This window comes from Manduca sexta, chromosome 10 (assembly GCF_014839805.1).
Source record: "Manduca sexta isolate Smith_Timp_Sample1 chromosome 10, JHU_Msex_v1.0, whole genome shotgun sequence".
Taxonomy (NCBI): domain Eukaryota; kingdom Metazoa; phylum Arthropoda; class Insecta; order Lepidoptera; family Sphingidae; genus Manduca; species Manduca sexta.
In genome coordinates this window covers 9,852,915-9,880,535 of record NC_051124.1, presented here as the reverse complement: position 1 = coordinate 9,880,535, position 27,621 = coordinate 9,852,915, and the positions used below count along the sequence as shown (strand labels likewise).

At 41.3% G+C, this 27,621-nt stretch overlaps 1 protein-coding gene across 1 annotated transcript; it reads right to left on the bottom strand.

The window, feature by feature from the left end:
- Window positions 1-452: 452 nt before the first annotated feature.
- LOC115446701 lies at window positions 453-27,567 on the bottom strand. The gene is made up of 9 exons (XM_037437306.1): window positions 24,817-27,567; window positions 23,921-24,082; window positions 18,116-18,334; window positions 14,978-15,132; window positions 13,806-14,028; window positions 12,749-12,929; window positions 12,264-12,370; window positions 11,855-11,971; window positions 453-6,999 (listed from the first exon to the last, which is right to left on the bottom strand). The coding sequence occupies exons 1-9, from the start codon at window positions 27,397-27,399 to the stop codon at window positions 6,892-6,894; spliced, it is 3,855 nt and encodes a 1,284-aa protein (XP_037293203.1). The 5' UTR covers window positions 27,400-27,567; the 3' UTR covers window positions 453-6,891.
- Window positions 27,568-27,621: the final 54 nt, after the last annotated feature.

The following is a 27,621-nucleotide window of genomic DNA, read 5'->3' as shown; positions in this document are numbered from 1 at the left end:
CTTGTTTCTCTCATAATCGACATAATGTCGAATGAGACCATAATAAGTACCACCATTAACAGGTGAGTATGAACTGGTTTCGCTAAGATATATTCGAGAACAAATTTCACATTATCGAACAAAATATTACAAATGTCACGAAATAGGTATTGCACAATACTGTGAAATGCTGAAGTTTAAGGTTCAATGTAAACAGGATAGGAACAGGATTTCACTGTAAATATTAGAAAGGAATAATATATAGCTGTTTCAAGTCACGTACGCACATCTTGTTTTCTCAAGATTCTTTCACTGTGAATTAAACTTGGTCCTGTTTGAGTAACTGAAGGATAAAGGATAACTTTCTATCCCAATATACTGTTATTTCTACTATTTGAAGCAATAATCTAGTTTACGTATGAAGTCAAACACAAATACCAAGACGGGGAGTGTTTAGAAAATAAAAAAGTAAATTCTCGCAAATATTTATTACGTCGTATATATGAACAATAATGTCAAGCGATAATAATTCGAATGGCCTAACTATTCGAGTTCTTCAGTCGGTCGCGAGTCTCCGCAGCCCGTTAGCGCAGTAGACGAGCAATTCCTTCGACGAGTGCGCAAGACTTGTTACCGATTGTACAATATGTTATCCTACAATGACTCGAGTGTCCTTTCGAAAATACGGAATGATTCGACATCTTACGCAAATTGAGATCTTTATATGAAATCATGATTTTTCAACACAAAAGAACAGCACAGAATGTAATCATAAATAAAATCAGCATTACAAATTGTACAGATCATAAATATTGTCTAAATAATAAATGTTGCCACAAACAAAAGTAGTAGAAATGGTAGAAAAAATAAACATATTATATACAACATAAACTTAATTTCAAAAAGACACTCAGCTAAATGATAACGTGGAGGGATACAAATTACATTGTATTGATGATTCCGAAAAAGTAGCATCTACATCTTACAGCGTGTTACATTATTATTGTTCTTATTAATACTTCATAATAGCTAACAATTATGTTGAAAACGGAAGATATTGTCGCATTAGAATTTTGGTATTCAACAATAAACATCATAGCCAATTAGATAAAATATAAATAGCAGAATGTAATAGTTTAATGATTTTTACAATACTGCGTTGTAGCGGACAGTGTAGAGAAATATGCTTTCAGTAGAATATATATGTTATTGGGGCTGTCGTGAAAAAAATAGATTTTTTTTTATAACTAAGTCAGTAATTCGTAACTGAATATAGACTTCTAAAAGATACGTTTTTTTTATGCTAAGAGTCTTTTCTAAAGTTAGATACAGGGTGTTTTTTCGACAATCGATTAGAAATGATATAGTTTCTATCGATTGTCAGATTAGTATTTTTAGAACTCGATATAAAAACCTCCTCATTTAACAGTACAACTACAATAGTTTATCGATATGAAGAAAAAATCGATCACTTCACATTCGAAGTAAAAACACTCTGCACTGTTCACTACAAACCACAGACAAATACGCAACAAAACAGTTCATTTGAAATGTAATTTAAAGATTCCATTAAAGCTAAAAACATCGAAACTATTATTATGCGTAAACAACAAACTTAATAGTAAACAATAATCACAGTTAAAGAATAGTCCGAAGCGCAAATACACATACACACAAGCGCGGAAACATACAAGATAACCTCCAATGACGAATACAAACGTACAAAAATAAAAAATAAATTCCATTACAATTGAACTAAATAAACTGAAAATTCCATCTATTACAATACGACAAATGACTTGAAAATTATCACTGAGATGATTTAAACGTAAATAATAATAAATTCCATTATTATAATATTTTTTTTTAAATACGTTAGCTGTTAAGACGTCGATAAGGTACAGTCCATATTCGGCTAATACTACACTATACATTAATATCACACGGCCCATACACTGGCCTAATACACATATGAAATGATATTATATTGAATTTGATATATTTGGTAACAACTATTTAATAAGCAAGACAACCATTGGGATTAATTGTTCTAAAATTATTTTAAAAAGCAGCCAAACATCTTAGGTACATATCTTTGAGACATTGAGTCAAAGGATACTAAAAGAAGGTGACGCCACAATATATGCTTTTGCCGGGAACAAATTTATGTTTGGTAAATGCACATAATGTGATGCCACATTGAGATATTACAGATTTCCCCAACCAGCGGGATTGTTTGATCATTTACCATTCAAACAAACATTTTTAATACAAAAATTAACAAAAACCATTAAAAGTAGCTTTAAAACGTTAAAGCTACAAAAGGTTCACGTAAAAAACATCAATTTTTTCCACGTACAAAATCTACTAAGCTTTACTCGATACGACGCCTTATTCTGTAAAACTTGCCAATCGATATCCCTAACCACTATCGAATAATTTACATCTTACCAATCGAAACTGTTTGTTTATTCATTCGATATTTTTACAGGGATACGTACATTCGAATATCAAGTCTCAGAATAGCGCGGAATCACAATCAGCCAAAACACACGCCTATTCATTTTTAAGTATGAAACAAGAAAAAGTGATCAATTGTTTAAAGAAGAATCTAACTTGAGTTTTCTCATATTTATTTAGCACATGTATTATGATATTCTACAGATGTCTCATTGTTCAACGAAATGTATTTTTGAGAATTAAATATGTCATTCGCTGGAAATTAATACTGCAATAAATAACCATAAATATGATAAATTATCACAATTATGTCATTTTAGAATCCTCTCTAAACAATTGAAAGAAATAATAAATATCTTGTAAGTTGTAATTCGAAGAATAAATTCCATCCTTGGTGTGCCTTACAACCCAGATTCTTTCATACGGACGAAGAAAATTTTATATAAGGCGATACAGACGCTCTCAATATAATTTATCTGGTCAAGTTTCATACATAAATTATATTATTCAAATTTATTAATAAATATCATAATAAATATCATATCAATGTACTACTATATTATTAATTTCGTTAAGATGCGTTCACATTGCAGCGAACACATTTCAGGCCCGACATTTTTATTAAATGAATATCGGATAGGCGATCGTTTCGCAACAGTGTGGACGCAGCTTTATCATAATGGAGTATCTTGTACCTAATACTATGAAGTACGAGAACATCTACATATTAATTTAAAAGCATTCTAACAATCTAGTTCAACGTCTAAATGTTTACTTGGAGATCGAGTACTGTTAACGATCGGCAAATATCCTGTGGTATTTAAGGTAATAGAGTAGAATATGAATAATTCATTATTTACTAAACAAGTTAACTGACGTCCGAGTTAAGCTATACACAACCAGTTACGACTGGACGTTTCCTGTATATTATGTTTTTGAGATAAACAACGTATCTGTTAAAAACTTAATATATCAGAAAATATTCTTCGCATATCGCATTTAACTGTAGACGCCAGGAGGATAAATTGATTAAACTAATAACTGCGTAAATGTATCAGAGAAAACACGTAGATAATACCTTTTTGATTTATATATATTATTTTACATTTAAGAGAGATCTACTATGAGATAGAATTTGTGATTTGAATATTCATTTACAAAGAACTTCACACAACGGTATACGTACGAAGCGTTTTGTTATATTAATGAAACAAGTCATTGTGTATGGAATGGTGTACACAATATAACGACCGGTCCTACGTATACTAGTATAAGTGGACGGTGCCTACGTAAAGTATCGAATCTGCAAAATTGCATTTTGCAGTGACCGTCGAATATCCTTCGCTTGTTTAGTGTTATATCACCACGGAGATAAGCACTTCGATCCTTATTGTCTTAAATAAATGCAGTTCATTTTAATAAGGAACGTTTAAATATCGACGGTCCCTCAGCAAAGTATTGAATCTGCAAAATGCAATTTTGCAGATTCAATACTTTACGTAGGGACCGTCGAAGTGCAAAATCACAACATTACAGGAGAGCGATTTAAACATTCTAAACTTAGTAAATTTACAAAGTTTAGACTGTTTAAATCGCAATCCTGTAAAGTTGTATTTTTGCACTTATACTAGTATACGTAGGACCGCCGATAACTGGTCGACTGACATAATGGATATAATATGTAAATCAATTGTGACTTGTTGGCCGACGTATTAAAAATAGCTACATACGCAATGGACTTGTTTTATTAACCTATAACACAACAAATTATTAATTTTATACTCGACAAAACAACACTAAATAACGTTGTATATTATATTTATTGCTACATGTACATGTGTGTTACAAGTACTTGTCGATTCATTATTTACCCTCGCCTTTAAGCACCTTTATGCGGTGTGAAAGTTGGGCCACAATTTAAAAAATTGTCATTTATACATGCATTGCGCATTCGTCATATTATTTTACTGAATAGACACTTTTCAATGAGCAAAATGAAACAAACTTTAGTAGGACGACAAAGAGCGTAAATTGAAACGCGTTTTTTGATATTAAAAAAACAATTTCACGATTATCCTTATGGATGAACAAAAAAGTAATAAAAGGTTTACCGATTTCCTCAAAAGTTCTCAATTTTTGTGTTTGTATTTTTTATACATATTTTTTTGTGTCTACAGTAAAAACAAACACACAAACATAAACAGTCCTTTTCAGTAAAAATATGACGAAAACAAAACAAACAGTAAGTACTTAGCACTCCAATCGAAAACAACAGGCGAAAGATCCAAACACCCACTTAACTTATTTTAAATGCAAGTTATCATTGTGTTGTTATTTGTAACATTAAGCACACATTGAAGACCTTACTCGTTGGATCGGCAGTATTGTCACTATACAAAACGGACCATTATAATAAACGATTCCAATAACTTCAGATCGATGGCCAAAATGGGCCAATCATAACAGTCTTTTAACATCTTTATAGATGAGTTTCTCTGATTGGTTTATAGTTACCATTGAATTGAAGTTTGGTATTAGATTCGTTTATTAAAATCGGGTGTCAATAACCAACTTCACACCAATTTTTAAATCGTGGCTCAATATTTCTTGTGCAGCTTTACTGCGGTAAGTACACAATTTATGAAACGACTTGGTCTCGTACAGTACCAAATATCAATATCTGTAAAGATTAAGTAATATTTGCAATTGTATACATCAAAAAGAAAACAAAACAAATTATTTAAGCTGCGTCATAATGGTAATTTATTAAAGCGTTAAAGCAAATTTGTTTTTAATTAATCATAACCTAACAATTATTTTATTAATGAGATTCATTGCCTTCAAACTGCTATAGGTATTTTTAAATTTTCTACTAAAATTAAACAGTTACAGTAACATTTAAAATTATAAATTGGTAACACCAGGAAAAAACATGGCGGCAATTTCAAAAACTCTAAACCACTGCTAATAACATCAAATCAAAGAGGCAATATAATAAAATATATCATCGAAGCCGCTTCGTAAACAAAATCGAATCTGTAATTCAATAACCAGCCAACGGCCATTGACGGCATCAAAAAATATCAAGCGAATGTATAAAAATAATGAAGCATTTCAGCGCTTTATTTCTATCTACCGTTTAGACCAGCATTTCCCAAATTATTATTTCACGAGCCACTGATGCTTCGCCAAGGAATATTAAGTGGGTCCTGAAAATTCGGCAATACATCGACCGATCAGGCCAACACCTTCGACTGATAAACGTAAAAAGTAACTAAAATTATTGAATTAAATATTAAAAAAGTTTAACAGCCAAGAGGCTATCAATATTTGGAAGTTATTATCAGGTGTACTGCGATCCAATCAACTTTGGGAACCACTGGTATAAACAATTGGTTGCCAAATAGCCGCTGAAACAATATTAGTTCGATACATTCGCTGGATTACACGATGCTCGTCGCAGGCACGCCGGAGGCCTCTCGTGCTAGTGCTACTATTTGGACCTGCAGAAAATGTTTTAGTTAATACGTGGTACGCAGCTTAAATAATTATCTTGGCACCTTTTAGACCATTATGGGCCTATTATGCACAGGTTGTTCACTACATCGAGATGTTATTGAAATACAGGGTGATGGAAAATAATAAAAATAATTATTTTCCTAAATAAGTCTTTTGACAATAGTTATGAAAACATTGTCTTCGTGATATAAGTTATTAAAACATTTCTATGCATAATAGGCACCTAATATTGTTTCTTCTAATATTATTAGTTATATACGTGGTACTATACAAGTTGTGATGTAGTACATCCACGTGCCAGGCGATCAACGCGCGTTGTCTCATTCGGAATGTTCTTAAACAGCTTGCCTCAATACGTGATCTCTCCTGTAATACTGTCTTTTAGATTGAAAAGAGGCATAAATCTGGTTAGCCTTGACAGATTCTTCCCTTTAAGTTTTAATTGTTCTACATTTTAAGAAGCCACATTGCGTACTTAGCGTCGCTTTGGAGTGAGAGAGTACTTAGATTTAACTATTTATCAATACATTATGATAAAACCCTATGATTCCAAAACGACGCTAAAGTTCACAGTTACGTGTATTATTTTTGCTGGTGGTAGGATATATTTTATATCCGCCCGGATAGCGACCACCGTATACAAGGTGTTAAAACACGCCATAGTGGCCCACGTAAGTGTCGCGTTCCGGGATCAGACTATGTATATCCGGTTCCAATTGGCCGGCATAATTGTGTCGACTACCGAAGGATAATCGTTTCTCTTCAGTCGACATTCTATTGGACTCCACTCCATTTACCATCAAGTGCAGTGGAGTCATTTTGCCATGCACGTATAAAATCCGTGGGTAAGTCAACGCGCGTTAACCGGCTGTGGTGTGAACTCGTGGCACTGCGCACGCGCACGTGTATGTCGCTTGGCTAGAGTGGTGGTGCTTACTGTTGCGCGGGCAGCATGTGCGCCCAGGCGGCGTCGTACTTGGCGTGCGCGGCGCTGCACGCTGACTTCGCCGCTTCCACCACCATTAGGGGAAACGGCTCGCACTGGGGACAAACCATTACATTATGTATTTATTTTCATCAATTGTACATATGTAAAAAAAAAAATTCAAAAATTATATATCATTAAACTAAAACCCCCGCTGCATCTGTCGCAATAAACTCAAAAACGACCCAACAGATTTCGATGAAATTTGGTAGTAATCGAGATAGTTTGAGGTCCTGGTCATAAACTAGCGGACATACACTACTTTCTATTCTAGGAAAATATATACCAGCACATTTAACCCCAAAATCTCTTTCACGCGAGCGAAACCGCGAGCAAAAACTAGTATAATTATGAAGTCATGCTTGTGTCTCTTATTTGGCAGTTAATTACGTCCAAATTGTGTGTGATTTTTTATTTTGAAAAACGAAATATTCCTATTGACTTGAGTATTTAATCCACAACTAAGAGTATACTAATGCTTACTAAACTAAGAAGATAGGTATTTTTCAATAAATATACAAGTACTCGACTAGAAAACATATTTAGAATATTTTAGAGTTAGAATGATGTATTGTTGAATTGCATTCGCTCCTACTTTGTATCATGAACACAAAACAACTTATTATTTTATCACATTCCATTTGTATTGACACAGCGCTGTTGACCTTGTCTGCATGGTTTCCTACGTTTTTTCGCATAACAATTGTATGCAAAAAGTTTTTAGAACATATTACGCACGGACTGTATTATAATTTAAAATAAAAAAAATATTTATATTTAAGATTATAAATTAAAGACATCCTGTACATAGTTATATGTCTGCGTCTGTATGAGCCGCTCGAGCTCGGCGCCGCTCGCCAGCGACAGCGCCAGCCCCGTATGATGTATGTATGTGTATGTGTATGTGTGTATGGGCGGCGCGGCGTGTGGTACGTACGGTGGTGTGCGCGTAGGCCCGCTCGAGCGCCTGTATGAGCCGCTCGAGCTCGGCGCCGCTCGCCAGCGACAGCGCCAGCCCCGTATGATGTATGTATGTGTATGTGTATGTGTGTATGGGCGGCGCGGCGTGTGGTACGTACGGTGGTGTGCGCGTAGGCCCGCTCGAGCGCCTGTATGAGCCGCTCGAGCTCGGCGCCGCTCGCCAGCGACAGCGCCAGCCCCGTATGATGTATGTATGTGTATGTGTATGTGTGTATGGGCGGCGCGGCGTGTGGTACGTACGGTGGTGTGCGCGTAGGCCCGCTCGAGCGCCTGTATGAGCCGCTCGAGCTCGGCGCCGCTCGCCAGCGACAGCGCCAGCCCCGTATGATGTATGTATGTGTATGTGTATGTGTGTATGGGCGGCGCGGCGTGTGGTACGTACGATGGTGTGCGCGTAGGCCCGCTCGAGCGCCTGTATGAGCCGCTCGAGCTCGGCGCCGCTCGCCAGCGACAGCGCCAGCCCCGTATGATGTATGTATGTGTATGTGTATGTGTGTATGGGCGGCGCGGCGTGTGGTACGTACGGTGGTGTGCGCGTAGGCCCGCTCGAGCGCCTGTATGAGCCACTCGAGCTCGGCGCCGCTCGCCAGCGACAGCGCCAGCCCCGTATGATGTATGTATGTGTATGTGTATGTGTGTATGGGCGGCGCGGCGTGTGGTACGTACGGTGGTGTGCGCGTAGGCCCGCTCGAGCGCCTGTATGAGCCGCTCGAGCTCGGCGCCGCTCGCCAGCGACAGCGCCAGCCCCGTATGATGTATGTATGTGTATGTGTATGTGTGTATGGGCGGCGCGGCGTGTGGTACGTACGGTGGTGTGCGCGTAGGCCCGCTCGAGCGCCTGTATGAGCCGCTCGAGCTCGGCGCCGCTCGCCAGCGACAGCGCCAGCCCCGTATGATGTATGTATGTGTATGTGTATGTGTGTATGGGCGGCGCGGCGTGTGGTACGTACGGTGGTGTGCGCGTAGGCCCGCTCGAGCGCCTGTATGAGCCGCTCGAGCTCGGCGCCGCTCGCCAGCGACAGCGCCAGCCCCGTATGATGTATGTATGTGTATGTGTATGTGTGTATGGGCGGCGCGGCGTGTGGTACGTACGGTGGTGTGCGCGTAGGCCCGCTCGAGCGCCTGTATGAGCCGCTCGAGCTCGGCGCCGCTCGCCAGCGACAGCGCCAGCCCCGTATGATGTATGTATGTGTATGTGTATGTGTGTGTATGGGCGGCGCGGCGTGTGGTACGTACGGTGGTGTGCGCGTAGGCCCGCTCGAGCGCCTGTATGAGCCGCTCGAGCTCGGCGCCGCTCGCCAGCGACAGCGCCAGCCCCGTATGATGTATGTATGTGTATGTGTATGTGTGTATGGGCGGCGCGGCGTGTGGTACGTACGGTGGTGTGCGTAGGCCCGCTCGAGCGCCTGTATGAGCCGCTCGAGCTCGGCGCCGCTCGCCAGCGACAGCGCCAGCCCCGTATGATGTATGTATGTGTATGTGTATGTGTGTATGGGCGGCGCGGCGTGTGGTACGTACGGTGGTGTGCGCGTAGGCCCGCTCGAGCGCCTGTATGAGCCGCTCGAGCTCGGCGCCGCTCGCCAGCGACAGCGCCAGCCCCGTATGATGTATGTATGTGTATGTGTATGTGTGTATGGGCGGCGCGGCGTGTGGTACGTACGGTGGTGTGCGCGTAGGCCCGCTCGAGCGCCTGTATGAGCCGCTCGAGCTCGGCGCCGCTCGCCAGCGACAGCGCCAGCCCCGTATGATGTATGTATGTGTATGTGTATGTGTGTATGGGCGGCGCGGCGTGTGGTACGTACGGTGGTGTGCGCGTAGGCCCGCTCGAGCGCCTGTATGAGCCGCTCGAGCTCGGCGCCGCTCGCCAGCGACAGCGCCAGCCCCGTATGATGTATGTATGTGTATGTGTATGTGTGTATGGGCGGCGCGGCGTGTGGTACGTACGGTGGTGTGCGCGTAGGCCCGCTCGAGCGCCTGTATGAGCCGCTCGAGCTCGGCGCCGCTCGCCAGCGACAGCGCCAGCCCCGTATGATGTATGTATGTGTATGTGTATGTGTGTATGGGCGGCGCGGCGTGTGGTACGTACGGTGGTGTGCGCGTAGGCCCGCTCGAGCGCCTGTATGAGCCGCTCGAGCTCGGCGCCGCTCGCCAGCGACAGCGCCAGCCCCGTATGATGTATGTATGTGTATGTGTATGTGTGTATGGGCGGCGCGGCGTGTGGTACGTACGGTGGTGTGCGCGTAGGCCCGCTCGAGCGCCTGTATGAGCCGCTCGAGCTCGGCGCCGCTCGCCAGCGACAGCGCCAGCCCCGTATGATGTATGTATGTGTATGTGTATGTGTGTATGGGCGGCGCGGCGTGTGGTACGTACGGTGGTGTGCGCGTAGGCCCGCTCGAGCGCCTGTATGAGCCGCTCGAGCTCGGCGCCGCTCGCCAGCGACAGCGCCAGCCCCGTATGATGTATGTATGTGTATGTGTATGTGTGTATGGGCGGCGCGGCGTGTGGTACGTACGGTGGTGTGCGCGTAGGCCCGCTCGAGCGCCTGTATGAGCCGCTCGAGCTCGGCGCCGCTCGCCAGCGACAGCGCCAGCCCCGTATGATGTATGTATGTGTATGTGTATGTGTGTATGGGCGGCGCGGCGTGTGGTACGTACGGTGGTGTGCGCGTAGGCCCGCTCGAGCGCCTGTATGAGCCGCTCGAGCTCGGCGCCGCTCGCCAGCGACAGCGCCAGCCCCGTATGATGTATGTATGTGTATGTGTATGTGTGTATGGGCGGCGCGGCGTGTGGTACGTACGGTGGTGTGCGCGTAGGCCCGCTCGAGCGTCTGTATGAGCCGCTCGAGCTCGGCGCCGCTCGCCAGCGACAGCGCCAGCCCCGTATGATGTATGTATGTGTATGTGTATGTGTGTATGGGCGGCGCGGCGTGTGGTACGTACGGTGGTGTGCGCGTAGGCCCGCTCGAGCGCCTGTATGAGCCGCTCGAGCTCGGCGCCGCTCGCCAGCGACAGCGCCAGCCCCGTATGATGTATGTATGTGTATGTGTATGTGTGTATGGGCGGCGCGGCGTGTGGTACGTACGGTGGTGTGCGCGTAGGCCCGCTCGAGCGCCTGTATGAGCCGCTCGAGCTCGGCGCCGCTCGCCAGCGACAGCGCCAGCCCCGTATGATGTATGTATGTGTATGTGTATGTGTGTATGGGCGGCGCGGCGTGTGGTACGTACGGTGGTGTGCGCGTAGGCCCGCTCGAGCGCCTGTATGAGCCGCTCGAGCTCGGCGCCGCTCGCCAGCGACAGCGCCAGCCCCGTATGATGTATGTATGTGTATGTGTATGTGTGTATGGGCGGCGCGGCGTGTGGTACGTACGGTGGTGTGCGCGTAGGCCCGCTCGAGCGCCTGTATGAGCCGCTCGAGGTCGGCGCCGCTCGCCAGCGACAGCGCCAGCCCCGTATGATGTATGTATGTGTATGTGTATGTGTGTATGGGCGGCGCGGCGTGTGGTACGTACGGTGGTGTGCGCGTAGGCCCGCTCGAGCGCCTGTATGAGCCGCTCGAGGTCGGCGCCGCTCGCCAGCGACAGCGCCAGCCCCGTATGATGTATGTATGTGTATGTGTATGTGTGTATGGGCGGCGCGGCGTGTGGTACGTACGGTGGTGTGCGCGTAGGCCCGCTCGAGCGCCTGTATGAGCCGCTCGAGCTCGGCGGCCGCTCGCCAGCGACAGCGCCAGCCCCGTATGATGTATGTATGTGTATGTGTATGTGTGTATGGGCGGCGCGGCGTGTGGTACGTACGATGGTGTGCGCGTAGGCCCGCTCGAGCGGATGTGTCTGCTCGAGCTCGGCGCCGCTCGCCAGCGACAGCGCCAGCCCCGTATGATGTATGTATGTGTATGTGTATGTGTGTATGGGCGGCGCGGCGTGTGGTACGTACGGTGGTGTGCGCGTAGGCCCGCTCGAGCGCCTGTATGAGCCGCTCGAGCTCGGCGCCGCTCGCCAGCGACAGCGCCAGCCCCGCGCCGCGCTCCCGCGCCTCGCATACACTCCACTCCTGCGCATACAACAAAACCTAAGACACACACCTATGACTTTTAAAGTTATCGATTAATTATCTTGAACGGTGATAGAAAACATGGTTATGAAACTTAAGAATCCTACATTCAAATTTCCGATATTATTGAATATATTATATGACGGACTTCATACAACAGGCATGTTTTCAGTCAACCTTAGGATCGTGCAGAAGCGTTAGGTGCAAATTATATATAAATAATAACAACATAGTAGACATAACATACATATATAAACTTAAACAATAAGCTGAAATCAGGGTTGTCACTTACCAAGCAGCACCAGTTTTCATCCGTGTCGGGTATTTTGAACGCTGTCAAGTTCTTTATGGAACCGCACGCCAGTATCTCTATGTCTGTCCTCATTTCTTCTATGTATTCTGTAAAATAAAAACCAATAATTTTATCTTTCAAATAAAACTAATTATAATTATCTGCCGACGTCGACGTTTCGAAGACTTTGCAGCCTTCATGGTCACAGGGGGGTTTAGATGTTATAACTTTGACTTTATAGTTTTAATCTCATGGGTAAGTTTATGGGTGTAAATCTATATTTAGTTTCAGTCTTTATTATGACTATTTCAAGTAAAAAGGGCGTATTTAATATCTCTGGTGCTTATTGTCTATTTTTACTCTGCTGTTACGTTATTTTTAAAGTTTTAATCAGCACAATTTTTAATCAATTCAACATCCTCCTATAGATATTGAAAATGGAACACCCTGTACACATGAAATTCCTCCCAAATAAATGGCATTACCTTTGAGCAGCGACTCCGACCCCCTGTCCTTGAGGTAGGCGGCTGCGCCGGCGACGAAGGCGAGGTCGAGGGTGTCGCGAAGACTGATGACCTCGTGCGGCGTCACCAGCACGGTGCAGGCGGGCGGCGGCTGGCCCGCGCGAGGGTCCAGCTTCTTCGTGCCGTCTTTCTCTTCCAGGGCCTGGAGTCAAGTAAATGTGAAAGCTTATAAACATGTATAGATGTTAGTAGAACATGTATAGCTAGTAGTAAATTAAGAAACACCTGAATGGATTTTGATGAAATTAGGCATACGGTTGATCGTGTTGTGGATTGATACATAGATTACTTTTTATCGTGGTATTTTTTTTACCATGAAACATAATGGATTTTTTAATCACTTTCACGTGGCACTATGAACAGACTTTTGTGACGCGAAGGCTTTTCACATGAACGAAGTTGCGAGCATCACCTAGTTCAATATAACCAATTGTCATGTATAGTCTTGCAATAAAATATGTGTTGCACGGTTTTAAATAGCTAAAAATATTCATAACTTTAATATTCCTTAAAATTTCATGTTTAGTCGTAAATATATAATTGGTCGGCGCAAGCCACCTTTAAACATGTTGTAGAAATTATTTGATTTAGGTTTTTCAGCAGGCCGGCTGCCAGGGGACCCCACCCTTTGAGTCTAGTGCAGGGCGAATCTAGTTAAAAAGTTTTGCTCAACTTAGAATCCAGATCCAGACCCAGTACCTTCTGACAAATAGCCCTTTATGCCGCCACTGGACAAAGGGAGCTACAAAGTTGTATGTAGACTTGTAGTCTACATACAACTTCACCCACTTCTTCACCATCCTCCCCCTTTTCCCACTTCACACCTCCAACCCTTTCCTCCACACATGGGTCCCCGTTGGTGCTAAGCCGGGAGGTACCAGTATCCCATTAGCAGTTACCTCCCGGTGCAGACAACGGAGAATTATAGGCACATGCGGGAATCCAACACTAACCATGTTGAATTCCTGAGGCAGTAGAGCATGAGGTTACCTAAACCCCTAAAAAATTCTTCACCAACCTGCGCGGCATGAAGCAGCAGCGACTGCAGCCACGATGACGCCGTGGCATCATCAGGCGCGGCCAGCAGCAGTCGTGAGGAGTCGTTGAGCGCGATCTCGAAGCAGTGCGGGCGGCGGGAGGAGTCCAAGTGGCGCCGCACGCCCACCGCCGACCGCAGCGCGATGTTGTGAGGCAGCGGGGACCCGTCGGGGGAGTGCGGGCCCCAGTGCAGGACTCCGGCCCTGTGGGATTTGAACGTTGGCGAGGTTTAGAATATTTTAAATAAACGAAGATAAAAAAAAATTAAAAGCGGTAAATTAAGAACAAATATATAAAAATCAAAAACTGGTAAATAAAGACTCTTCAATTAACTACATTACTATTGTTTAAAACTAAGGAGACATAAGATATCAAAATCAAAAATATTGCACTAAATAATACACATTAATTCCATTATAAATTAGTATGCAGATGTGAAAACAAGTTTCCAACAAACAAGTTACGGTCATTAGAGAATACCATCATAATACATGAACTTGACATTGTGTTTGATGAAGCAATCGTCACCTTGAGACACGAATACTCAACAGGTTTGGAGAATAAACCGGTTAGACGGAACCGATGTGTTTCAACAGTTTTAGAGAGAAAATTATGCACATCTTGTAATCACACAAATCGGGAATCGAATCCGCCACCCCAAAACTCCGGTTCCCAAGTATGTAAGTATGTAAGACCACTGCACAAAAGGAGCTATAGATAGTATGAAACATATTTGTTTTTATTGCTTTGAACGACGAGACGAGCTTGCCGTTTGCCTGATATTAAACGACACGACCGCTCATAAACAGAAGAAACACCATCCAACACCTTGAATTACAAAGTATCGTTTGGTATATAGTATGGTTGAGTCTGTGGTTCTGCAATTGTCAGGTAGAAGTGTCAGCTGCCAAGTGTGACAGCTGACGTTTTAAGAGAGGCAGCCCTCCTCTCCCCTGTGCCCCTCGAGGCCCCTTTTGGATTGGACCATTGGTGTCCGTGGTTGATTTTATAAAATATGCAATGCTGTTAAACATAAAACATAATAAGAGTGTTATTAAAAACCAAAATAACTTTGATACCACATGGTATTCCCCTGCTCTCGCCATCCTGAGACATGAGATGTTAAGTCTTATTGTGTCCAGTACTACATACCTGAGTAAAAAGTAGCACGGCTCGAACCGTCGGCTTCGGTCGGTCCTGCACATGAGGTAGCCCTCGAGCGGCGGCGCGAAGGCCCCGGGCGCCTCGATGAGCCTGTCGCCCGCGTCGCCGGAGCACGCGCGCCCGTAGTACAGGATTTGCGGTATCTAAACAAGTAACACAGTCATATTGACTCGTGGGTCCTCTCTGGTTTGCCGGCAAACATGACAGCTACATTGACATTTACGTGTGTCACGGGAATATAACCTTATATACTACATAATAAGGTTATTTTTCCGTGACACGCGTAATGTCATGTAGCTGTCAGGTTTGCCGGCAAACCAGAGAGGACCCACGAGTGTATACTGACGCCTTTTATCACCATAGAGGTAGGAAGAGGCGAATTTTTTTAATACCGGAATGGCAATTACTGCACCTGATGGTAAATGGAGTGGTCGCTAATAGAATGTCGGCTGACGAGAGATGATTACCTCTCGACAGTCGACATAATTGTGCCGGCCTGTTGGAACCGGATATACACAGGCCGATCCCAAAACGCGACAAACTCACGTGGGCCATTATGGCGGGTTTAAACTTTTAGTGTATAGTGGTCGCTATCCAGGTGGATATAAAATATGTCCTACCACCAGCACAAATTGGTGCACCTACTTCTCGCCGTGCGTGTCCATCCCATGATGTGATAGGGGCAAGCCTATCGCCATATCGAGGACATACTCCAGGCTGATATTGAGTAGAAAAATTCCAATATTACTTTGCCTAGCCCGGGAACCCGAGACCTCAGCAGTGCATTATCGCAATACAACTTCGCCACCAAGGTAGTCATATTATTATAAAATAATTCTTCCTTTTTCAGTGAAGAATATTTGCGCTATCCAAATTTCTACTAATACTTCTTTCTTACCTTTAACTACTTTTCGATTCGAACCCAAGACTTCAGAGATGTGGTCGTACCACGCACGCAACATTATTACGTAGCCAAGACAGTCCCTTCATACTAATCAACTCCATTATATTGTTTACATAATTTGCGTTTATTCCTTGTAGCGATAATAAGGTGCAATTACTCGCTTGTAACAAATCAAATATTTCGTATTAGGTATTTCCCTAAACACAAACTTCCTGTGATTTCATTAAAAGGATTTTACATAACATTGATATATGAAATAAACAACCTATTGTAATTTACATTCATATTAAATGTGGGGCACTCTCGCGCAGAAATTGCCACAATACTATACAAATACCTCATGTGATAATAAAATAATGAGTAACGTGGTTATTTTCGAATATAAACCACATTGACGTAAGAAAAACCGCAACATAAGTTGAATTATTTAATTCAGGAGTTCCCAGTTTTCCTCTACAGAACATTGTCACCTCCTAAAAAGAAATACCCTAGCCATCCCTTTTCTTTTATGCAAAAAAGAAGAATCCAGGGGACTTACCAAGTATCATAATTAATAATATGAAAGTAATTTTGTTTATTTGTTACGCTTACACAGCTACTTTAACTGATGATCATAAAATTTTAATAAAACGCCAGAGCTATGGAAGGACATATGGTACCCTTCATCCAGAAAAAGTACTGGTCCCGAGGGTAGAAATTAATTGAGGAGATCTACATTAACGCCTCCTTTACATGTCCTCACGCCTCCCTTAGGGGGCGCGCCCCCCACTTTGCAAATCAATGATTTAATTGATTGACTGTGGCATTTTATATAAGAGAGCAATTCTCTTGACACAAATATTACCCTGCAATGAATATTATATAATTATAACCATGAGATTATAATCTTATTTAGTGGGTATCAAGAAGTAAGAGACACTATCGGAATAGCCTCAAATACTCAGCAGTAAATATGAAAAACTCAACAGTAAATTGAGCTGTTGAAGAAAATCTATAAATTAACGCAAAATGTTATTTAAATATAACAGAGATGAGACTCAACGAAATGGGAATTTACTGATTATGTATGTATGAAATCAATGAGTGATATGTATTGCTGATTATATTGCCGAATACTGTAATTCTCTTTGCTAGGACCGACTGCCTCTTTTTCGAAGCTGGCTCATAACAGCAAAGGTTGTTAAAAAAGGTATGCATTGAATCATATTATTAATAATTTTATATTATTGGGAATTGTTAGCCGCTAACAAAACCCCACACGTACAATTGTGTAAGTTGATCATTGTTTTATTTTACTTGTCACTAGTATAGAGGTCATTTTTACATTGCGTTAATAAATCACTTAATAGTATATAGTGCGCATATGATGTGTCCATGAGTTTATTTCTGACTGAAGGAACAGTGGGTTTAGGGTGCGTAAAACTAACATTACTTTTTTTACTTTTTATTTTTTGTTCGAAACTTAATTTTTTATTCTACACCTACGGTTCGAAGGGCTTATTTTATCATGTGTTTTTTAGAAGATGAGCGCTCATGTGGTTTCGTTTAGTAACGCAACATCAAAATGACTGTATGGAATTTATTTAACATGAATCAACATGGATTACTTCAGTGTGCTATAGGCTTTATGGAAATATAATTATATAAATGCCTTGTTCTACAAAAAAAGCATCCGCAAATCTCACATTAAACTAGATTGAAAAGTGAATAATGAATATATTTTCATGAATATTTTAATTAATTATAATCACTCCAGTTATCAGATGGGTCGAACAGTCGTAGAAAGTACATAAACACAAATGTTTTTTAATATTCACATTGTAACAATTTGCGTGTTTTCACTTTTGTCTCAATAGTGAGTCAATGACAAAATTGCTAAAGTCAAACTTCAAAACGCAGATAGCACGCAATGTTGTCGAACTTCACAACACTGCGGGTAAAGCGTGCATATTTTTATTTCGTGCATTTATATACGTCACGAGTTCAAAGCTACTTATAGATGACATCAAAATAAAAAGAAACGGATATTACCGCATTCTTTTTTAATATAATCATAGATAGTAATATTAACATTTAAATAATTTCCTGTCATAATGATACCAATTCTTTTTGTTCTCAATACAAAAATGGAATTAGGATAGAAGTTAATCTAAATCGTTTAAAAAAAATAAATAAAAAAATTCTATATATATTTTTTTAAACACCAAAAGAAGCTCACTCACCCGCTTCTCGAATCGTTTCCTTGCCACAGCCGCGGCGAGTTCCCTACATCCGAGCGGTATCATCGCAGGCGGGCGCTGTATGCGCAGGGGCGAAGTCCTGGCGCTCCACTCGAGCGACGACGCGAGCCGGGCGCCGAGCGACGCCTCCCCAGTCACCACGGAGCACGCTATGTTCCCCGCGATGTCTATTATCTGGATGTATTGACCTTCTGGACCCACCTGAGAACAAAGAATTACAGTTATGTGTTTTTTTGTTTACACGAGCAAGGCTAAGTGAGCCCACAGCACCTGATGGTAAGTGAAGTGGGTTCCAATAGAATGTCGAATGACGAGAGTTGATTACCCCTCGGTAGTCGACACAATTATGCCGGCATGTAAGAACCGGATATACACAGGCTGAACCCGGAACGCGACACTTACGTGGGCTTCTATGGCGGGTTTTAACACTCGGGTGTACGGTGGTCGCTATCCGAGCGGATATAAAATAAATCCTGCTACCAACAAGCAGTTATGTTTTGTTCCTGAAGTGGTGGGAAGAGTGTTAAATTGTGGATGTAGTATGATTATTTTCTTGTCGCTTTGTTACTGTGCATATTCTACTAGTAATCTCAGAGTTTTCTAAACTAATGTGTTTATTTTTTGTGAATCATCGCTTGCTTTTACGGAAAAGGAAAACATCGCGAGGAAACCTGCATACCTGAGAAGTTCTCTATAGGAATTTTGAGGGTGTGTGGAATCTACCAATCCGCACTAGCCCAGTGTGGTGGACTAAGACCTAACCCCTCTCAGTAATACAGGAGGCCCGCGCCCAGCAGTGGGACGGTATATAATACAGGGCTGATATTATTATTTAATCTTAAAACATCCCATAAACGAAATTATAATAACAACTTTCTAATTTATAATATTTTATTATTACACGCGTATTTAATTTATAATAAACAAAGAGGAAAATTAATTATCTCGAATATGATATTGTAATTACACTAAACATTAGCGTGTCAAATTACAGTTACTCGTGACTTTCCTGTTGGTTGTTAAATGTGTTGTATTTTTTTTATGGCAGTGATGATATACACTTGATGGTAAGTGGAGTATGGTCTGTATGGAGTTCACTGATAGATGAATAACTGTTAACAGTGGACACAATTATGTCGGCCCATTTGAGCCGTTTCACTACATAGTATAAAACAAAGTCGCTTTCTCTGTCCCTTTGTATACTTAAATCTTTAAAACTACGCAACGGATTTTGATGCGGTTTTTTTAATAGATAGAGTGATTAAAGAGGATGGTTTATATGTATAATAATTATTAAATAGAGGAGAAATACTGTTATTTTGTTATGTTATACCCGTGCGAAGCCAGAGCGGGCCGCTATGTTTTTATATACAACGTTCACAGTTTTTCTGTAGTGTATTTAGTATCAGCATTGCACCCGTGCGAAGCCGGGGCGGGTCGCTAGTTATACTATAAACACCGCGATAAAATCCACAAAATAGTTTTATTTCAATTTCTAACATTCGTGTAAACATAAGGAAGTAATGTTAAATTATTTTTTGGTTTTTAATGGTTTTTGAAGGAAGTACAATTTTTGAATTTCCAATAAGTAAAGTTTGGTAACTAGAGAAATGTAATTTTTGCTGAAGCATGATAACTATTGCTAGATTTTATTCCAGATTCAACATTAACAATAAGGCCTTAAGTTGAATGGTGAAACCTAGTAACATTTAGGTATTTATTTATTTTTTATTTCTCTAAGACAAAAAAAATCTTTATGGGGCCAACTTTGCCGCCCTAGGCTCCAGCCTACTCAGCCTACTGGTAAATCCGCCACTGCCTCATGTTACGCGTAGTAGTGCATTTCACGATGATTGGCAGTTAACCAGGCTTATTTACTACTAGCTTTTGCTCGCGTCTCCGCCCGCGTTATAAAGTTTTTCGGGCTAAAATTTTCCGTTATAAAAGTCACGCTATATAAGTATTTTCCCGGGAACCTATGTTCTTCCCAGGGTCTCAAACTGTCTCCATACCATATTTTGTCCTAATACGTTGGGTAGTTTTTGAGTTTAACACGTTCAAGCAGACAGACGCAGCGGGGGACTTTGTTTTATTATATATTTTTGTAGAACTTTTTAAGAGGAACAATCCCGTCATATATCATTGTTGCATAACTTTAACCGTTTACGCAGCGCACGCAACAGAAGCTCTCAAAACTAATAAATTTTCCCCGTTTTTGCAACATGTTTCATAACTGCTCCGCTCCTATTGGCCAAAGCGTGATGATATATAGCCTATAGCACTCCAGAAACAAAGGGCTATCCAACACAAAAAGATTTTTTTAGTTTGAACCGGTAGTTCCTGAGATTAGCGCGTTCAAACAAACAAACTCTTCAGCTTTATCTATACTATTATACTATTATATAAAGCTGAAGAGTTTGTTTGTTTGTTTGTTTGAACGCGCAAATCTCAGGAATTACTGGTCCAAACTGAAAAATTCTTTTTGCGTTGGATAGCCCTATGTTCGTGGAGTGCTATAGGCTATATATCATCACGCTATACCCAATAGGAGCGGAGCAGTAATGAATAATCTCAGGAACTATCGGTCCGAACTGAAAAATTCTTTTTGCGTTGGATAGCCCTTTGTTCGTGGAGTGCTATAGGCTATAATATCATCACGCTATACCCAATAGGAGCGGAGCAGTAATGGCTAATCTCAGGAACTACCGGTCTAAAATGAAAAATTCTTTTTGCGTTGGATAGCCTTTTGTTCGTGGAGTGCTACAGGCTATATATCATCACGCTATACCCAATAGGAGCAGAGCAGTAATGGCTAATCTCAGGAACTACCGGTTCGAACTAAAAAAATCATTTTGTATTGGATAGCCCTTTGTTCGTGAAGTGCTATAGGCTATATATCATCACGCTATACCGAATAGGAGCGGAGCAGTAATGGCTAATCTCAGGAAATACCGGTCCAAACTGAAAAATTCTTTTTGCGTTGGATAGCCCTTTGTTCGTGGAGTGCTATAGGCTATATATATATCATCACGCTATACCCATTAGGAGCGGAGCAGTAATGGCTAATCTCAGGAACTACCGGCCCAAACTGAAAAAATCTTTTGCGTTGGATAGCCCTTTGTTCGTGGAGCGCTATAGGCTATATATCATCACGCTATACCCAATAGGAGCGGAGCAGTAATGGCCAATCTCAGGAAATACCGCTCCAAACTGAAAAATTCTTTTTGCGTTGGATAGCCCTTTGTTCGTGGAGTGCTATAGTCTATATGTCATCACGCTATACCGAATAGGAGCGGAGCAGTAATGACTAATCTCAGGAAATACCGGTCCAAATTGAAAAATTCTTTTGCGTTGGATAGCCCTTTATTCGTGGAGTGCTATAGGCTATATATCATCACGCTATACCGAATAGGAGCGGAGCAGTAATGGCTAATCTCAGGAAATACCGGTCCAACCTGAAAAAATCTTTTTGCGTTGGATAGCCCTTTGTTCGTGGAGTGCTATAGGCTATATATATATCATCACGCTATACCCATTAGGAGCGGAGCAGTAATGGCTAATCTCAGGAACTACCGGCCCAAACTGAAAAAAATCTTTTTGCGTTGGATAGCCCTTTGTTCGTGGAGCGCTATAGGCTATATATCATCACGCTATACCCAATAGGAGCGGAGCAGTAAAAGCTAATCTCAGGAACTACCGGTCCAAATTTAAAAAATATTTTTGCGTTGGATAGCCCTTTGTTTGTGGAGTGCTTTTAGTTATATATCATCACGCTATGACCAATAGGAGCGGAGCAGTAATGAAACATGTTGCAAAAACGGGGACAATTTATTAGTTTTGAGAGTGTCCGTTGCGTGCGCTGCGTAAACGGTTAAAGTTATGCAACAATGATGTATGACGGGATTGTTCCTCTTAAAAAGTTCTAAAAAATATATTATAAAACAAAAGTCCCCCGCTGCATCCGTCTGCCTAAACGTGTTAAACTCAAAAACTACCCAACGTATTAAGATGAAATTTGGTATGGAGACAGTTTGAGACCCTGGGAAGAACATAGGCTCCCGGGAAACTACTACTTTTATAACGGAAATCTTTAGCCTGAAAAACTTTATAACGCGGGCGGAGCCGCGGGCAAAAGCTAGTATAATAGTATAGAAGTAAAGATATCAAATGAAACTTTCAATGACTTCTACTATAAATAACCTTAACAAAACAAACGACGAGGTCGCACAAACATTATCATAATTAACTAAGTATAAACAGAGATTACTCAATCACAATATACCTTAGTCATAAATGTATGATACCAATGTTTTTTCTATTTATTATGTGATACACCAATTTGTACCTTATTGTAAATATAGCAAGAGTTCTTATTATGTACCCTTATCCCACTCGTATGTGGGGTTGACAAAACCTTATAGCTACTATTTAAAAGAATATTCAATCAATCAATCAGCCTGTCTCTGTCCACTGTTGAAAGAATATCCCACCAATATTATAAATGCGAAAGTTGGTGAGGATATATGTATATGTGTTATGGATGTATATTGGTTCCTCTTTCACGAAAAAAAAATCTACTGAACGGATTATGATGAAACTTTACAGTAATATTGGTTATATATCACAATAACTCATAGGCTACAATTTATAAAGATTTAATGTAATTTGGTCAAAATATCACGATAAATATCAAGTATGTCGGAAAAAAAATTATCCCGGAAAACTGCTTCACGCGGGTGAAGCCGCGAGGAAAAGCTGTTTGCTTATAATCATTTCAGACCAATTGCCTTTCTTACATGAAGATATGATTAAGATATCGTTTATTTCCACTGTGCAAAAAGTGGACATCCCTACACCTGTTGTACGCCTGTACAATATTCAAAGGAAAAAATTTAATGTAAAAACTCATATTGTATATACGAAATTGACAAATCTGTACAAATGATTTACTCAAAAGTAATCGACCTCAGTGACAAAGCGTGATTAAGGATGATCTCATTCATAAACGAATGTTATGTCTCAAATTCTTATAACATACGACGTAAGGCGACAAAACATTGTAATAAATGGGTCATTAGCTTTTCTAGTATCACCTTGCACTCTTGTATTAAGAAAAGCGAATGACCAACGAGTCACCTGTTTTAATGTGTTGAACTAAAAGGTTATTGGACCGTCTGTATTTTTAACTTAGTAAGGCAAACTAATGAGATGTTCAACACTGTTCAAAAATACAATGTAGTCGAAATAAAATGCGAACCAGCCAAACTAGCTATTGCTCGCGACTTCGCCCGCTTGAAAGCTTGTCCCGGGATAAAAAGTAGCCTCTGTCCTTTTCAGGGTCTCAAACTCTCCCCATGCCAAATTTTATCGCAATCCGTTCAGTAGTTTTTGAGTTCATCGCGTTCAAACACGTGACAGGGGACATTTTATAATATGTATGTTGGTCGCCGGAATAAAACTCTATCCCCGTTATTCATAGACGTTTTTTATCTAAGGACAGAGTGATGTTGTGATAACAAGTTTGTTTCTCAGTGTCCAACGACACTGAGAAGCAGACATAGGATCGTTGTGATTGGCTAATATTGAGATTCAACAAAATTAGCCAATCACAACGGCCCTATGTCTAAGCACTGCGAAGGCTGTCATGCCGTCAGCACTGAGAAACAGACTTATTATCACAACTTTGATCCGTCCTTAGATAAAAAACGTCTATGAATAGGGGGTATGACTCACAGTACCAGGAAATAAAATTATAATTGTTTATGTATCAAATCTATAACAACTTACCGCTATAGCATCAAGCTCGTTGTGAGGCAACCGACACAATATGTCGTATTCAGTGCCGCCTGGCTTCACGCTGGCCACGTACAGGGCGTAGTCAGTGATGAACACCAGTAGTGGTGTCCAAGAGCCATCGTCCATGTTGTAGGGTGATTGGACTTTCATCATCTGCCAACAATGTTTTAGTTATTGGGATGAACTATTGAATATTTGTAAGGCCTATGGCGTATTTTAAAAAGTTAAAATTATATAATGTGTTTGTTATTCTAAGATTATGTACAGTCAGCCACAAAAGTAGCTGAAAATATTTAAAATTTAAAATCGCCTTAAAACTTTTGTGTCGGGGTCAACAAATGTTTTTCTTGAAAAAAAAATATACAAGCTTTTCTTTATTTAACTTAAATAAAATAGAATATTGCGATTGAAGTCAATATGTAGCAACGTTTTTGTAGTTTTTAATTAGTTCAACTGCTTTTGTGACTGACTGTACTATAAACCATAATAATTGTAGCATGTTACTCATTCAATCTTAGTATATGTAGGTTATTGACGCGTATATTGAAGGTAAAGTGCAGTTTAATCTACGGGAAATTTACGGAAGCGAAGATGTGGGCAGGGACAGCCAGACAATTGTCTCGTTTTTATACAGGGTCAAGATTAAAAGTTTTACTATTTTATTTATAACCATAATAAAAAAAAATCAATAGTATCTATGGGTCGTTGGAAGCAATTATATTGTCATAGCTGTTGTGGGCTAAGTCTAAACAGATCAGCTAGTATGCTCCAGTTGTAAAAACGGCAGTTAAATGAACACGTATCGAAACGAGAGTAATAAAATATTGCGTTGTAAACAATGTTCATAAAGCGCAAATTGGTGTTACGCAATAAGAAAAGAGCATTACCCTGTTCAAAGTCTCATTGGGGTACGAGAATATCTGCAGCCGGAGCTTCTCGTTGCATTCAATGGCGACATTGTCCTCGAAGCTATCAAAGTACGACGGCTCGTTGGCTGTCAGCAATCTGACCGACAGCCTTTTGTTCTCTATCACCTCTTTGTCTATGAGGCGCGACATTCTCTCGGCGGAAATGTGAAACGTCTCCGACACCTCTTTGAAAGGATATATGATGCTTGGAAACCGCTTTTCCAGCTTGAGTTTGATTTGAAAGAACTTATTGTTCTTTATTTTGAGTTCAAGGTCTTTCCTTTGGCAAACGTTTTTCAAGTAACGGTTTAGTAACGCCGATTTGTTCGATTGTAATTTTTGGTTCGCCGGACTGTCGAAGAACTCGTCGTTGAATTCTTCAGCGCCCTTCAGCGTCGAGTTGTCCGTGTTGGAGCAGTTGTCGCTGTTCACCTGCGCTGCCTCCTCGCTCACTTTCTGCACGGTCGACGCCGATTTCCGACTATACCTATTGACGTTCTGCTTCTTAGGAGAAGACAGATGTTTCGAAACGCCATTCTTCTGCACCGTTTCATCTTGGACATTTTTGTTGAATTGCCTTTTCGGAGTCGACGTTTTGCTCGACGTGTCAACGTCCGATAATTTCGAATTCGATTCCGTCTTGTTAGCCGGCTTCGGCGCTTCTTTGATCGGCGTCGACTCCGGTATGGGTACGAACGTCTCTTTGGGCGCATCAAAGGCCGTTTGGAATGTATCATGAACGTAGCTGTAGGACACGCCTTTGTGCTCGTAAACTGTACTTTCACAATTAACAACATATTTGCTCAGCGGCGGAAAGGCTTCAGCTTTGTTGGTTGGTTTTTTGTCTTGATTTTTCATGTTTAGCGTGAGTTTATGCCGCGGCGACCCTTCCTTTGGCGTCCTGTCGCCCGCGACTGCGCTTTTAGACGGCGTCGAAATTTGCTTCGGTTTTTCCGCTTCCAATTGTCCATTGAGATTTATTTCAACAAAATCATCCTCATCTTCAACTTGGAACCCTGAATCCAGGCTTTTAGACAATTTCCTATTCTGATTAACATCACAAGGCAGTGCTTCTACAACATTATTCAACTCTAAACTAGATTCTGGCAAGCCCTTTTCTGGAGTAAAATTGAAATTGAAATTTTTATAGAAATTCTTTAAGGAGTCTATAATATTATTGGCATCTAATAAACTTAAGACTTTTTTATTTTGTTTTTTCTCTTCAACAATGTTGGTTGGAATGTATCGTTTTTTCTTTAATACAGATTTAACTGTGATGGGACTTTGTGACACTTCAAGAGGCTTCTTACTTCGATCATGGGATTGATCTATGTCAGCCTCTGAGAAATAAGTTTTTCTCATAAAGGCTACATGTCCATTATTTTCGAACCCATCACAGGAGTAAGATTTCTGCGCTTTATCACACTTACGGCGAAGAGGGGATGTTTCAGTTTTATTTGAATGTGAGGATGATGACTCACTGGAAGATGTCTCAGAATCGCAACTAAAATTAGAATCTGAGCTGTTTGAGTCACATCCGTAAAGTTTGCCGTTTGGTCTAGGGGGTTCATTATTGTTGTCTTTGTCATTATTGGTCTGACTCTGTTCCTTCTGGCTTGGACAGTACTCGAAGATCCCACTCCTATCATTTTTAGAGTCACCATAAGTGAGGATGTCAGACATTGTCTGTTGAGCCACATCAGCTGCATACTTTGGTGATCTGTCTCCAGACGCACACCACGAAAAACGATCAGCCACAATATTATTCTTTTGCCTAAACCTATCACAGTAAGAACTATCAGGCCTGTATGAAATGAATCCTCTTTCTATATGTATATTGTCTGTTTTAGTATTGTTCAGTATATCTTCGTGGAATGACACACGCTTCTTCTGAGACCCTTGGGCATTTTGTTGTTTTTTCCTACATCTCCTCCTGTACACAATATCTTCAGAGAGAGACTTCTTTGGTTCACATGTCCGTAAGGCGGGCTTTCTAGTTTCCTCTGTAACCTTTTCACTTTCTAATGCTTTTAACACTACATCTGGCAAGTTTTCGTATGGAGATAATTTCTTTGTTTCTATGAGTAACTCGGGGACGATGTCGTCGGGAGCTCCTATGTTCTGGTTGTCTATGTCGCTGCGGGTCATTATGCTGCTGGTTGAGCTTTTGATCATATCCTGTGAACAGGAAGGCGGTGCGTCGTATATACTGTCGCAGGTCAGTTCCTCGGCGCCGACAAGGCTGTGGGACATGAGCGCTTGGCTCGTCGCCTCTGACGCTTCACTATCTAAACACAAAACACCTGAATCACCGGGGGTATCGGCCAAACTACTGGTAGTACTCGACATCAGATGAGAGTTGCCTTGAAGGATCAACTCTGTAGGCTTTCCTGCACTTTCATCCGCCATCTCCATCTTCGCGTATTGCGATGTATCTTCACAACTATTCGTTACCGCTGTCGCAATAATAGTGTCGTCAGTTTTATGACGACGTTTGCTTTTATCGATCTCATTGCTTTTCATTTCTATAGCCTTGTCCACTGACATGTTGAGTTTCGGCATTTTAACTTTGTGTATTAGACTACAAATTAGTTGGGGCCGTCACAATTTATTTTATTTAATTATTTGTAGTACTCATTTTTCATTTTATTTATTAAATTCACGTTAAATACGACACAAAACATGACGAACACAAAGCAGCCATATTTAACATTTTGACACTTTATTTTTTTAATCCTTTTACTTTGGATATTTGTTTTTAGCCATGAAAAGGTCAAGGGTTTC